At 34.4% G+C, this 15,792-nt stretch overlaps 1 protein-coding gene across 1 annotated transcript; it reads left to right on the forward strand.

Moving 5' to 3' along the window:
* The first annotated feature begins 614 nt into the window (after window positions 1-614).
* LOC130998208 (uncharacterized) lies at window positions 615-2,915 on the forward strand. The gene is made up of 3 exons (XM_057923638.1): window positions 615-775; window positions 1,419-1,551; window positions 1,689-2,915. Exons 1-3 carry the CDS (start codon window positions 615-617, stop codon window positions 2,913-2,915), a joined length of 1,521 nt encoding a protein of 506 aa, XP_057779621.1.
* Window positions 2,916-15,792: the final 12,877 nt, after the last annotated feature.

The raw sequence follows: 15,792 nt of genomic DNA on the forward strand, positions 1-15,792 counted from the left end.
TTTTAACCTCACAAATTAAATATTTATATATTGAAATGACAACACATTTGTGATATCTCAAATGAATAACACATGAGATTTTTTATCCCAAAATTTATTGTAATTCGCCGTGTTTCATTTTTCATTTGTTATTGTTTGAAATTATTTTTCCTTCAATCTAAAGATATTTTTAGCCTATAAATATATGTAAAATCTCATTGTAAAAGACACGACCTACACAATATTCTATGCACACGCAAATTTACAAAGTTAATACAAAGTTTCCAAAGTTCTCAACCATATTCTCACATTTTTAGCTTTCTGTTATAATCTATTGTTTTGAGCACAACAACTAGCGCCGTCTATAAGAAGTAGGGGTGGTAAAATGGTTCTGGTTATCCGATTATAACCTAAACCGAACCGAAAAATCGGTTAATCGATAACTGAATTTAATTATATTAGTTATGTAATTAATTTAATTAACTGAAAGCGGGTCCCAGACAGAAGTCTGAAAAATTGAAATAGCAAAGCCATTACATATTATATAATTAATTCATTTATATTTCATTATATTAGCTGCTCGTCTCAATACCGTGGTTGCAAAAATTGTCCCGGCCAATCAATTTGGCTTTATTATGGGTCGGTCAATTCATGAAAGCATTATCCTTGCTTCGGAAGGTGTGAACTGTATGGATCGGTCTCTTTATGGTAAGAATCTTGCGCTCAAAGCTGATATCCGGAAAGCCTTCGACACTTTGCATTGGGGTTTCCTTCTTCAGGCTCTTTCTGATTTTGGGTTTCCACCAATTTTCTGTCAGTGGATTAAAACTATTCTTTCTTCGGCTAGGATTTCTATTCACTTCAATGGGGCGTTGCATGGTTATTTCGCGTGCAGCCGAGGTGTTAGATAGGGAGACCCCCTGTCTCTGATTCTCTTCGGGATTGCTGAGGATGTTCTCAGCCGGCTTTTACTAGATGCAGTAGCTAGTAGAGAGAGGATACATCTCGAGAATGAGATTCTCCAGAAATATTTTCTTTCCCTCTCACCTTTTGTATGCTGATGACGTGTTGCTATTTTGTCATGCTTCTAAGAAAAATTGCATCATGATTGACTCCATCCTGCATCTTTATGATTCTCTTTTTGGCCAGGTTTGTAATAAATGGAAATCCACCATTTATTTTGGTCGTGGAGTCTCTACTGCTCGCAAGCGTCGGCTTCAACGTATTCTTGGTTTCTCGGCGGGTTCGGCTCCATTTTCTTATCTTGGTGTGCCTATTTTTTCGGGTCGTGTGTCCTCTTCTAGGCTCGTTGCCATGCGAGATAAAATCATTGCTCACTTCCCGCGCTGGCAGGGCGCACAACTCTCTATGGCCGGGCGTTTATGCCTTGTTTCTTCGGTTATTCAGAGTGTCGTGGTTCATAGCATGTTGGTCTATAGATGGTCTTTAAAACTTCTCCGGGAATTAGATAAGGCTTGTCGTTCGTTCATTTGGACTGGAAGTACTCTACGCAAACTTTCTACCTCTGTTAATTGGGAGAAGACTCGTGCTATAAAAAACAAGGCGGAATTGGTATGAAGTCTTTCCACGATATCAATTCCAGCTTTATGCACAAGTTAGGCTGGAATATCATGCATTCAGACTCCTTTGGCTACTCGATTATTCGCCAGATTAACCTTAAACCGACTATGGATTTTGTCTCGAACTAGGCTACCTCGACGGTCTGGAATGAGGTTCGGCAGACTATTCAAGAGTTGGTGGTGCACTCTTTTTACACCATTGGTTTAGGCGACATGATTTATTTTTGGAGAGATAATTGGTTGGGTTATCGTATTGTGGACAAGCTCAAGATTCCGGATTATATGCTCCCTTATTTCAATCAACGGATTTCAGATTGCTATAATGATGATAGCTGGCATTTCACGGTGAATTTTATTGTTCGTTTTTCTAAGATTGCTTTTGATATTATTGCTACTCCAATCTCTGGTAATAAGGATGAGCGAGCCTGGATTAATTCCAATTTCGGCGACGTTACCGCCTCCACGGCGTTCAGCCATCTTCGGCCTTCTTTCTCGAAGGTTAATTGGGGCTCCTGGATTTGGGGCCATTTCATTCTTGTGAGGCGATCCCTTTTGGTTTGGAGAGCTATCATGGGCAGATTACCAACTTTCGACTTGTGCCGTTGCCATGGTACTCTTGGCCCCAGTCGCTGCATTCTTTGTTGCCGGGACGAAGAGACTACGGATCATATTTTGTGCTCCTGCTCCTTTACAGGTGCGATTTGGAGGGAGTTTCTCGGCTGGTACAATACAGCGGCGCATATCGAGGACGTTGGTTGCTTCATTATCTTCGCCATGAATTTTGAAGGAGGCGATCAAGTTCGTAATCTTTGGCGTGTTGGTGTGGTCTCTCTTCTCTGGGCCATTTGGATGCATAGGAATGACATTATTTACAATAATATGGCGCCTTCTAAGATACATATTCTCAAGTTGGTTAAAGTTTTCATTATAGAAGCTGCTTCCAACTTCAATCTCGGCAGCATGAATAATTCCATCTCGGACCTTCTTATTCTGCGTAACTTGGCTGTCACCGGCAGGCCGAGACAGCCGCCTACTCAGGTTTCGGTCTTTTGGAGTCTGCCGCTCCCGAATTGGGTGAAGATTAATACGGATGGCTTGATTCGGGAGTCCAGTATTATGCATGCAGGTGGTGTTTCACGTAATGCTTTTAATGAAGTGGTGGGCTGTTATCATTTCTCTGTAGGTCATGGAGCTGCGTTGGAGGCGAAACTCCTAGCCATTATCATAGCTATGGAGACGGCTTATTGGATGGGGTGGTCTCACGTTTGGTTCGATTCGGATTCTTCCTTTGTGGTTAGCTTGCTCCATGCTCGGGCCTCTAAGGTTCCTTGGCGGTTCAAGGCGCGATGGAAGTAAGCCCTTCTCTATGCTTCCCCGTATACTTTGAAGATCTACCACATCTTTCGTGAGGGTAATCGTGCGGTAGATTATATGGCTTCCACGATCATTGAGGAGGGTTTCTGGTCTTATGTGATCCATGGTTTACAGTCCATTGTTGAAGATGACGTCCGGAGAGCTTTTGTGCGCATGGTTTAGTTTTCGGCTGATGGCTTGCTGCTCGTGGTGGACTTTTTGTTTTGGTGGTCTTCCTCCTTTCTTAGTTTATTTTTGAGCCGGGATTACATAGGGGTGATGGTTAGGCCAGAACCTCTGAAGTTTTCCCTTCTCCGCTCTTTTTTTTGTTCCTCATCTTTTTTAGATGGGTACTCTTTTCCCTTACTAAGGCTTTTCCCTCTGCGGATTTTCTTTAGTAAGGTTTTAACGAGGCTCGGCCCCTAGTATGTTGTTTGTTCTTTCAGGGGTTTAGATTTTTTGTTTCTTCTTCCCTTAATAAAATTTCAATTCAGTCAGATTATTTGGGTGTAATTTGGATGGGAGAAATCGACAAAATTGGTACAATATAATATAAGTGATCAGGGTATAAAAATTAAAGATCACCCACAAAATATGATTATGACTATCTTCTTGATATATCATAAACCTGACTCATGAAGATGCTCGAAATCGACAACAGATCACATCTTGTGCATGCATTTTCTATTTCAAAGGATGATAAATTTGTTGAATTTTAAGAGTAGGTACATTGCATCATGCAACAAGCACTGAGAATATGGTGTTGTGTGAATTCTTGATTGAGGAAGGAGCAGAGGTTGATGAAAGTGATAGAGCAGGGCAAACTCCACTCAAATGTAAACTCCACTGATCTGTCGTGACATGCAATTAACCGGTTAATTCGGTTACCATTTTTTATGTTAACCGATTTCGGTTAACCAAAAAATTGGTTCAGTTATAATCGAATCGGACCGATTACCACCCCTAATGAGAAGTCCGACTCGAGTTAAGACGTTGATGTGTTTTATTCTGTCTTGTGGGAATTTTGGGACGAGGCACTCACTTGAGCACATATGAATAAAGTAATATAAAGTGAAGCATTAGATATATGTAAATTTGGTGTAGAGATTCAGACAAATACGGTGAACGCCACAATTATAAAATCACTGAACTGTGGTGATTTAGGTACTTTGCCGATCTGAAATTTATTAATGCATGTAAGCATGATTGAGAAATATAATATCTCCTTATGTGAGCAAAACCATGATTTATACAATTTTTTATTACATAAATGAAATGATAATGCTATCTTGCGAAGTTGCACAATTATTTTATATGTGCTAAAGTATTACTTAAATCGAACTTGTCTTATTTAAATGATCATATTACGTCAACCCTGCATGACCATTTAACGTTGTGATATTTTTATCTTTTCTCTCAATTCTATAATATATTCGTGTAAATAACTCACATATTACTAGAAGGGGATGAGTATATGCACGTAATGAGGGCAAAAATATGCAACACTTGAAGATCGAGAGATCAAGGCCAATCCAACGATAACAACGCTGTTTATAGTCTAGCAGTCCTAATTTCTCGAGATTTAGAGCTATCTTGAAGACTATCAAATATCCGAAAAAAAAGGAGATTATCATAAATAAAGACGAATTCAGGTGGCAGCGAAAACTTAGACCCGGGGACCCAGGACGAGGCAGATCGACCGACGCCGCTACTTAATCTCTCGATCTCGGCGTGGAGCTTCTCTATCTTGTGGCGGCTCTGGATGGAGGTGTTGCCCGAGTGGGCCGGGCACCGCGACGCCACTTCATCGACGACCTCTTGTCAATGGTTGCGGAGGTTGCTGCGCCAAAGATCGGGGGAGAATGAGGAGATCTGGTTGGGAAATGAGGGAGAAGAGGGAGGGAATGAATAGTGGAGTGCGGCTAGGGTTTTGGGACAAAAATAATGTTTTTTATATATGTTGGATCGTTGATTCATCCCGGCACGCGTCCCAGCCTCACTCCGCCCTGTCTCACCTCTACACTCAGTCTCACATGAGAATTTTCGATTTGTAAAAAATAATTAGGCCTACGAGTTGACCCTGGTTTGGGTGGTAAATTCCCAACAAAGAAAAGAATATATAATCCTTAATTTCGACACTTATTGGTCAATTGTACGTTCCGGTGTCAAGAGTATAAAGTCGAGGATGACTTAAAATTTTTCTTTATGATGATACGACTACTACAAATGTTATATGTAGGGTAGTTTTTCAAAAGTGTTAATAGGCAAAAATGTCCACTTTCTTAAGTTTTATAGTAAAAATGCCATAAGTTATAAACTTAGGCAGTCTATGCCTTAATTATGTGAAGTACCTATTTTACCCTTTGATGTTGATGAGTTTGCTTGATTTTTTGTGAAAGTCTTACACAATTGACCGATTTGACAGTCATCAGTCATAAAAGTCATTGATTTGACAGCTATTAGTCAAGAGTACATATGACCGGTAGGTGACTAGATCATGTGTTCACCCGACCGGACACACGATTTTACCGGCCGAACACATGATCTAGGTGGCTAGATCATGTGTCCGCCCGATGAAACTATGTGTCTGCGCCAGATCATGTGTCCGCCTGGACGGACACATGATCTAGCCACCCACCGGTCATATGTATTCTTGACTGATAGTTGTCAAATCGTTGACTTTTATGACTGATAGCTGTCAAATCGATCAAATATGTAAGACTTTCACAAAAAACCAAGCAAACCCATCAAATCAAATGGTACTTAAAGAATAGGGCATAGAATGTTTATATTTATAAAAGATGACATTTTTACTATAGAACTTAAGGAATAGAGCATTTTAAATTTTTACTCTTTTCAAAATGTGTAACTCATGTGTGATTTTTTTTTTTACATTTTATTTTAACTTAATTTGATCACTTACATACAATGTGTTGTTTTTATTTTTACTTACTTGAAATATTATTTTGGAATAATATTCGTCGTGCAACGCACTAAGTATACTATTTATTCATGATGGATGAGTACTGAGTAACGCTACAACGAGCACTGTATTTAGTAATCCTTCATGCACGTTCAAACAGTAAATCTTTCAAACAATTTTGATTCACGAAATGAAAATAATGTCGACCCATAGTAATAATATATATATATATATATATATATATATATATATATATATATTATTATCTTTACTTCTCTTTGTGACATATGATGTTTGTTTTTTAGTAGATGGGCCTACCATGTTAGAAGCCCATTTAAATCATGCAAATGGGGCCCATTGAAAACTAAACAATTAAGCAGGCTTCCAAAATATGTTTTCTTTATACACACACACACCATATATAAATGATGAAATTATAAAATAAAGATCTCACTCCTGCATAAGAGGAGGCAGTAGCTAGAGCCATCAAATAAGGGTAGTTGGCCAAATAATTGTGGGTAAAATATTTTTCTTTTTCTATTCAAGATCACTATTTAAAAATTAATTACCTTTTTAGGTTTCTTTTGAAAATTAATTGAGGTTTACTTTTATCTTGAGTGTGACACATAGTTATCATTGATGTGATCATACCTTGCCCACTTAGCGAATTATGAAATTTATTGAAGAAATACATAAGGATTAATGTAGAAATTACGGACATATAATAGTTCGTAATATTTATATAACTTTAATAACATAATTTTAAAAAGTGTAATGTATTTTTCAAGGATGATGAAATACTATGAATGCAATATCTATAACCTATATATCTATAATATATTAAAATGTTAATTTTCAATTTGATTTGAATGACAAATTTATAGTTTCCTTAAAACCAATGGCTTATTATATGTATACAAATATTAGATTAAATTAATTTAATTAAAAATACATTTAATTATTAGCACAATTAATTTAATAAAAAATTTGCCATTTTTCTTCTTTTTTTCTATGGTTCATTTTGTCTCAAATTCATGCTATTTTCGTTTAAGAAATTATATGCAATATGCATCTTATAATGGAAACTACGAAATAAGCTTTAATTTTATATATGATCTGTAAACAACTTAAAATGAACAAGTTATAAACATCTAAGCCTTCAAACGAATTATATCCGTAGAGAACTGCAAATTAAGTAGAGGACGGAGAACAAATATAAAGTTACGAATAAATCAATGTATCTTATGAATAAGTTTTGGCCTAGATTCGAATCATGAGAGGGGCCAGATTTTTTATGTTTTTTTGTATTTTTACTGAATACACATATTCATTAGTTATGCGATATATTCGTTAAATTTATAGATTTATTCATTGTTCTCTACTTATTTGTAGCTCTCCGCCGAACCTAATCCCCCTATATATATATATATATAACTATTGTGCATCGCACAATAAGCTATTCTAGACTTCTAGTTACATACTTATATATGACATACGATACAATTATCGAACAATTTAACAACTTTTTTAATCGTCAACACAAAACATCCTCGCCTGTCTCTAGCCCATCAGTTTAACAAGGACTTAATGTATTAAGAGAGAAACATGGAAAAAAAAAAATAAAAAAAAAAATTAAGGGCACTTTAGACATTTGAATTGAAAATTGGCTACTTGAGACTTGAGTTTGTACCTATATTACACCATCTCCAATAGTTCTGCAAAACCTTTTTGGGAAGATCCGCTCAAAATGGTACTGCAAATTGGAATGCAAAATTCGCTTGGGCCCATATTTTGAATAGTACAAACACATTTTCATTCCTATTAACAACTTTATGGGTTACTTGTATTTCGATACTGAGCAATAATAAATAAAATGCTCATTTGGAACTTCATATTGAGTTAATTGAACATTTGAAATAATATGCCAATTTCAAATCTTGAATTTTAAATATTTTCATATGTTTTAAATTTATGTAATTCATTTTTCAATTCATGTACTCCCCTCCGTCCCATTACAAATGTCTCACTTTTCATAATGAGATGTCTCATTCCTTTTTTAACAGTATATTCTCTCTATACTTAATATTTAAATAATTTTCACCAACTCATTTTATCTACTTTATACTCATTTCTTAATTTTTGTGTCCAAAAGTAATGAAATATTTATAATGGAATGGAGGGAGTAATTTTTAATAAAAAAAAAAATCAAATTGTATAATTTTTACTTATTCAATACATGACAAATTTAATATCTTTTTATTTATTAATAATTATTGGTCTTAGGCGATTAAGTACGAGTGTATGTGGGGAAGGAGAAAATACATCAATTACAAACTTTTCATTGCTTATATAAAATAACTTAAGATAAGATCAGCTAGTGGGTTCGTCAGCTACGATGACTTAGATCAACTGACTAAATAGTAAGTTGATTGATAGTCCAGATAATGTTTGTATATTTGTAGTGTCAGTTAGCAATCAAACTGACTGCTCAAAAGCTGGTCAATTGAACTAATAACTGATGAGGTGCGGAATGTGGTGATTAAGCTACTCGCGTGTTTATGAAAATCTTTGATTGTTAAAGTTTAAGCTTAGCCAGTATTCAATTTGTTCAACAATTTGTGTCTGCTGAAAAGGATAAGCATGAGGTTTTAACTTGAGTTGAGTCTTGTAATGCTGAATAAATGAGTGTTGATAAATGATAGTTTCAGTTACTTAATGAAAATACAGAAAGTAAAGCACACATCAGTTTTAACGTGGTTCGGAGATAACCCTCCTACGTCTATGAGTCTTGTAACTTGAATCCACTTAATTTTTAGATTTCTTATTGTAAAAGTTGCAAGTCAGCTTAACCAGCAAAGTACGTTATGCTGATCCATGAGTTACGTGGTCGTGTCCGTTACTTTGCTATTTACTCGGTCGCTTCCGATTACACTTAAACTTTCAGACTACGACTTTGTAGCTAACTTACTTTCTAACTTCTGACAACGACACTAACTCATACAAGGGATGGGTGTTTCAAGGTGGATTTCCAACTGAGAACATATTGTTAAATTAATAATACAGTTTATGGTTTTCAATGAGTTCAAATCTAGGCAGTAGATTTACAATATTAATCACCTATAACCTAAAAGAATGTTTGTTGAAAATTATTGTAAGATTATATCGTAAAATTCTAGATGAAATCACTTAAACTCGAAGTATCCCCTTCTTCAGAAACTGTTGTGTTCTTGAGAACGAGAGTTAGAGCTTTTGAACACTTTAAAATTTTGAATGCGCAACGTATCTGGAGAGGATTCAAGTGGGAGTAACGAGGTATATATACTTCCAGATGTGAATAGTTATGTTGGAGAGAACATCTTCAAAATTCAATTGCATGCACGTTGAAATCTGTATGTTTGACCCATGGATTGTCATTGTCAGGTTTCTGCAACATCGTACTATGATATCTAACATTCTGAACAACTCTGTACTTGTTTGCGCCTTTCTCTAGATTTTGTGGGATGCACAATAAATTTTATGTCCTTTATATTAAATGAATTATCCTTTGTATACACAAAGTCGCATGTTGATTTTGCTTTTAAATATTCTGACTTTTAGCTGACATAGCATAAGACCAGCTAGCCTTCAGTCTTTAAGCTTCAGCAGGCTTCACATTTCAGCTCAACAGGCAAGCTTGGTTCAACGAATCTTGGAACTTCTGGAGATTGTTCTTCCTGTATATTCACCAGATCAGATATGTTGATTCTTCAAGCTGAGAACCTATAAACATAAATAGCACACTCCCTGACAAGTGAGCTACAGTATAAAAGATTACATCAACAAGCATATCATCAATAGAGGTTTTTGGTATCAAATCAAAACATTCGTAATTTTTCCAACAATAATCAAATTTTGGTATAATATATTTAATTTTTTATGAAATGAGTAATTGAAAAGTAGAGGGAGAATGGTTTAAAAAAGGGAAAATTGCACCTAAATACACAAATTTTGCCAAAAATCCATATTTGATGTGAAGTTAGGATTTTACATTTTAATACACCAACTTTTGTTGTTGTCCAAATTTGACACGACTTAATTCTTAAAAATTCAAAAAATAACCCCTTTTGTAAATAATTATACAAAGACCCACTTATGTTATAATTTGGGACATTTAAACCAAAACAAGATATTTCCTTATGATGTTTTCTTTTAAACCATTTTAGGCGCGGATCAAAGATTAAAAGAAAACATCATAAGAAAATATCTTGTTTTGGTTTAAATGTCCCAAATAATAACATAAGTGGGTCTTTGTATAATTATTTACAAAAAGGGGTTTTTTTTGAATTTTTAAGAATTAAGTCGTGTCAAATTTGAACAACAACGAAAGTTGGTGTATTAAAATGTAAAATCCTAACTTTGCGTCAAATATGAATTTTTGGTAAAGTTTGTGTATTTTCACGCAATTATCCCTTTAAAAAAAATAGAGGGGAAATGCCTAATTTAGAATAAACATATAGGTATGATTGAAAAAAGTATAAAAAGTAAGTGGAAAGAGTATTTAAAAATATTATTTTGGATTTGAATTTGATGTAAATATTTAGAGTAAAATTATTGTTTGAATTAATGTTTACAAAAAAATCTAAATTTGATGTGAACTATTAAAAATGGTTTTAATGGCTAGAAAATGTATGTTTTCTTTTAATTTAATTACAACACCACTTATCATTTAATACATGTTAAAAAAAAGTATTGTAAACCTTCTCGAGGCTCAAGCAACATAATACATGCAAAAAGTGCGACGCCTGAGGCAAAAGTAAGGAGTGATCATCGGTGCATAAGGCACAAACAAGGAGCGGCTCCTATAAGTGTTTCGAAGAGGAGGGGCACATGAATGATTCGTAACAAACCAGAAAGAAAGGGACTCCGAGAATATGCAGGTATGAGACTACATATTCGAGTAGAGCTTAAATAATTTGATAGTCGCTACTCATACTAACAAGATGTATCTTCTTTTCTAGTGACCACGTGGAAAAAACTCCAAGGTTAAGCGTGCTCTTCTTGGAGCAATTCTAGGATGGATGACCCACTGAAAAATTTCTCAGGAAGCGTGCGAGTGAGGACAAAACACGCTATAAAAGACTCTTATTGGTCTGTGGGGACAACCGTCAAGTCTAGAGCCTAGCTGTTACAAAAAGTTACATAATTAAGAATGAAATTTCCAATTCCATTGCATTACTTAACTTTTTACCCTTATTTATAGATAGGGTCACTAACAAATTTTCATTTTCCCTCTATAAAGGACTTGAATTTTCAATTTATTAAATGAAAAAAAATATATCTTACCATTTAAGGTGCATTTAGTTGATGCAATGCCTAATTTGACAACATATAGATATTGATAGTAAGTGATAATAAAGTGTTGGTCTCGAAAGAATATGTACTGTTATATGGGGAGAGGGAATACACTAGTTACAAATTTTTTCATTGCTTATTAGAATTAGCTTAGGACAAGATCAGCTGATGAGATTTCCAACTTCGATGACTTAGGTTACCTGACTAAAGTAAGCTGATTGATTGTCCAAATAAAACTTGTCTAACCTAGAGCGATCGGTTAGCAATCCTACTGACACCTCAAAACCTGGTCAGTTAGACTAATAACTGATATTGTGCAAAATGTGGTGGTTAAGCTACTTGCATGCTATGAAAATATTTAAGTGTTCAAGTTTTCAGTCTAGTCAGTATTTAGTATTATTAGTTCAATGAGTCAGCTAAAAATTGAGTTTTGCAATGCAGAGATATGTTGTGTTGATGAATGATAGTCCAAAAATACTTAAAGGTATAAACTGAAAGTAAATCACACAAGAATTTAACGTGATTTGGAAAAACCTTCCTACGTCCACGAACCTGGTTACAGGCTAATCCACTAACTTTGGATCCTAGTATTTAAAGCTGTAAGTCAGCTTGACCATCAAGTTACTTTATGTTGATCCAGAGGTTTTGCGACTGTGTCCGTTATTTTGCGATTTACTGGATCGCTTTCGATTACAACTTTAGTTTTCAAACTACAAACTTGTAGCTTACTTGCTTACAAACTCCTAACAACAACACCTAACTTTTATAAGGGGTGAGTGTTTGAAGGTGGCCGTTTCCAATTATGAACATACTGTTACAATGAAGAACAAAATAGAGTTTTTAGTGTGTTCAAATATAGGCTTATGATTAACAATGTGAATCACCTAAACACTAAGGGAATGTTTGTAGGAAATCTCTATAAGATCAAATCTTGAAATCCCAGAATATAACACTTAAACAATCGTATAATTCCCTTCTTCATAAATTATTGATTCGTAAGATATAAGATTAAGAGATTGATTGCTTGTGAATTCAAATGTGCAACGTTTTTGGTAAGTAATTAATCTGGTGGGAGTGGCAGGGTATTTATACACCCAAAGGTGAATATTTCCGTTGAAGAAAATATTTGTAAAAATTCGATTATGTGCACGTCGAAATCTTCCCGTTTAACCCATAGAATGTCATTGTTGTTTGGATTATGTATACTGAAAAGCATGCTTTAGCTGCTAGTACACTTGTATTAACCTTATTTCTTTATTTATGAGAATATACACTTTCATCATATAGTTTGTATTATATTTATCAGTAAATTATATTGCAATAAAGGTGTAGTTTCTATATAATGATCAAGTGGTGATTGATGATCACAGAAGATCAGAATATAACACTTAAACAATCGTATAATTCCCTTCTTCATAAATTATTGATTCGTAAGATATAAGATTAAGAGATTGATTGCTTGTGAATTCAAATGTGCAACGTTTTTGGTAAGTAATTAATCTGGTGGGAGTGGCAGGGTATTTATACACCCAAAGGTGAATATTTCCGTTGAAGAAAATATTTGTAAAAATTCGATTATGTGCACGTCGAAATCTTCCCGTTTAACCCATAGAATGTCATTGTTGTTTGGATTATGTATACTGAAAAGCATGCTTTAGCTGCTAGTACACTTGTATTAACCTTATTTCTTTATTTATGAGAATATACACTTTCATCATATAGTTTGTATTATATTTATCAGTAAATTATATTGCAATAAAGGTGTAGTTTCTATATAATGATCAAGTGGTGATTGATGATCACAGAAGATCACATAAAAAATCTGTTATAGAATAAACTGAGTTCACATCACAATCTATATGATATAGATTGAAGTATCTAAGATGTAAAATTAGTTTGTCTTAGCTAATCGTAGATACTTGTGTGGCATATAGCTGACATAATTTAGAACAAGATATCGGGAAATCGTTATTTCTTAATTTACATAAATAATATTGTGCATGCTATATTTTATTATGCACTGCATTTGTCACAGCCCAAAACCATTTACTACCTTTGCAAATTTTATTTGAAAATTTATTGTATTTTCGAGATATAAAAAAAATATATATATAAATCTATGAGTCGAGTTTGTGATGAATTATCTAGTCGCGCCCCTAGCTAGATGTATGACTCTAAATTCTAGGTTATACCTATAGAAATAAAGTTTTATATTCCAAAAATATTTTTATATAAATTTGGGCCTAAATAAATTTATTTACTTAAATATATTTATCATGGACATTATATTAATTTTGGATTAAGAATAAAATATTTTCAAAATTTTTAGTGTTGGGCTTATTGTTATTAATGTGCCAAATTCTTTTGCAATGATCCTAAAACAATTATTCAAGTTTCAACATTTATAGTTTATTAATGATTTCAAGGATTTGGATACCTTATTTTCGTATCTGCAAATTAACAATTTCTACTCTATTTATTTACAATTGTTTAAAGAGGTCTCCAAGCCAGCCATTCCTATTTTCATTCTTATGAGATATCTAACCGCCCTAGTTAGATATGACTTTGAACTATAAATTATACCTATAGAAATAGAAATTTATTTTCCCAAAAATTCTTTTAATATGAAATTGGGCCTACATGAGTATTTGCATAATTTTTACAGTGGGCCTTATTTTATTTAGATTGGGCTAAAGTATATTTCAAGCCCATAATTCCTCTTGCTGATTTCATTTTATGATTTTTCCTTCCAAGCAAACGTGTATTTCTCCTCAGCCACAATTCTATCTCTCATCTTTGGCCACATCATTTTTTTTAAAACAACAAGTATCAAACTTTCCTATTTAAAGCATCGGCCTTCATCATCTGATTTTTCGAAACATGCCAAAAACACAGCAAGCTTTAAAATTATTTGTGCTCTTTTCTCTGCACAAGGTAATTTTATTATTTCTGTAAATTTTTCATTCTTCTCCAGTTCACTACTGTATCCCATATTTTGTGCAGAGATAATTTTTAATAATCTTTAAACTCTCACAATTCATTTTACTCTCAAATTCCAAAATCCCCAACATCTTCAATTCAAAAGCAAACAGAAGATTCAAAAGCAAACTTTGATCAGCAAGCCAAATTTGATTTCCACAGCAGCAAATTTTGAAGCAGCAAACTTTGAAGCAGCAAAACTTTGAATGATTTCTTTCTTTCACACGTTTATGTTCAAACAAGTAAATTCAATCTATTTAAACCTCATTGTATCATCCTCAAAATTCACAAATCCAACAAAAACTCAACTTTTATAATCCATCCGGTTTTCTTCAACTGCACAATTTCAACTGGTAAACTTTATTTTTCCGCAAAGTTTTCATGATTTAATTTCATTTTCATATGCAAAAACACAAAACACGATTCGATTTCCTCCTTAGCCACACATATCAATATTCGCAGTATTTGACAAACATCACAGCATGCCAAACTTGAATTAAATTTCCTTTCCGTAAGATTTGATTTTCTTCCACAAGCAGCAAATTTTTGATTTCTTTCACATTCAAATCTTTGACGAACGAGTATATTCAATCTATTTAAACCTCAATTCCTCACCCCCAACTCACCTCTTCATCTGTTCATTTAACTAAAATCTGCAGATTCTCCCTACGAATCCCAGCTGGTAAATTTTAATTATTTTTGCAAAGTTTTTATTTATTTATTTATTTCATGGTTTTTCATTTCTGCCAAAAATCAAAACTTTACAACAGAATTTTGTTTTCAAATCAAAATATGCACACATCCTTTTACTGTAATTTCCATAAAGAAATCAAATAGAATAAATCTTATAATTACATGAAAAAGAAAATAGAAATAGATGAAGGGGGGAAATAGAAATAGGGGAAGAAGTAGATCGAAGAAAGAGTGGCGATGGGGTGCTGCCGCGGCAACGAGGGCGGCGGCCGGCGGACGGAAGCAAGGGCGGTGGCGGAAGGAGACAGGAGCAGGGCGGCGGTGCTATGGTCTCGACCGTGCGTCTCTGATCAGGAAGAGGGAGAAGGCGGCTTGACCGGCTTGTGCTGTAGACACGGCGGCGACAAGGGTGCGGGTGCCGCTGCTGTCGGCCAGGAGGAGGCGCTGGCAGGCGGCAGAGGGAGACCGAGGAAGAGAGGAAGAGAAGGAGAAGAGGAAATGGGGGCTGCGTATGAGTGTCTGAGGTGAAGATTGTGTGTGAGTTTAGATTAGGGGAGTTGGAAGAGTGGACTTGGGCCAAATGGGGATTTTAATTTCATGGGCTGATTTTATTTAAATAGCTGGGTTTAATTTTTAATTACCTCATGGGCTCACTTTCACATAAGTAATTGGACTTGGTATTTTAAACATTAACCCAAATTTTAAAGAAGCATGCATCTCATTATTTATTTCATTTTATTATATTTAATGGATTAAGAATTTTATAAATCAAATACTCAAGTTTTAATTAAATAAATATCAACCCACCCATATTTTTTTATAAGAAAATATATTTTACTACTTAAATTTATTAGATCAATTATTTTTATATGATCCAATAATCTAAATTATTTTAAAGTTCAAATAGGCCCTTATATGTTATTATTTGAATTTATCTGACTAGGTGCGGCGCGA

The sequence above is a fragment of the Salvia miltiorrhiza genome, chromosome 8, assembly GCF_028751815.1.
Source record: "Salvia miltiorrhiza cultivar Shanhuang (shh) chromosome 8, IMPLAD_Smil_shh, whole genome shotgun sequence".
NCBI classification, from domain to species: domain Eukaryota; kingdom Viridiplantae; phylum Streptophyta; class Magnoliopsida; order Lamiales; family Lamiaceae; genus Salvia; species Salvia miltiorrhiza.

Excerpts from the sequence above, each read along its gene's own strand:
- LOC130998208 (XM_057923638.1), top strand. The coding sequence starts at position 615 with ATGGGTCGGTCAATTCATGAAAGCATTATCCTTGCTTCGGAAGGTGTG. Across the intron at positions 776-1,418 it reads CAGGCTCTTTCTGATTTTGG|ATGGTCTTTAAAACTTCTCC; the intron begins GTTTCCACCAAT and ends GTTGGTCTATAG. Across the intron at positions 1,552-1,688 it reads TAAAAAACAAGGCGGAATTG|GCTACCTCGACGGTCTGGAA; the intron begins GTATGAAGTCTT and ends GTCTCGAACTAG.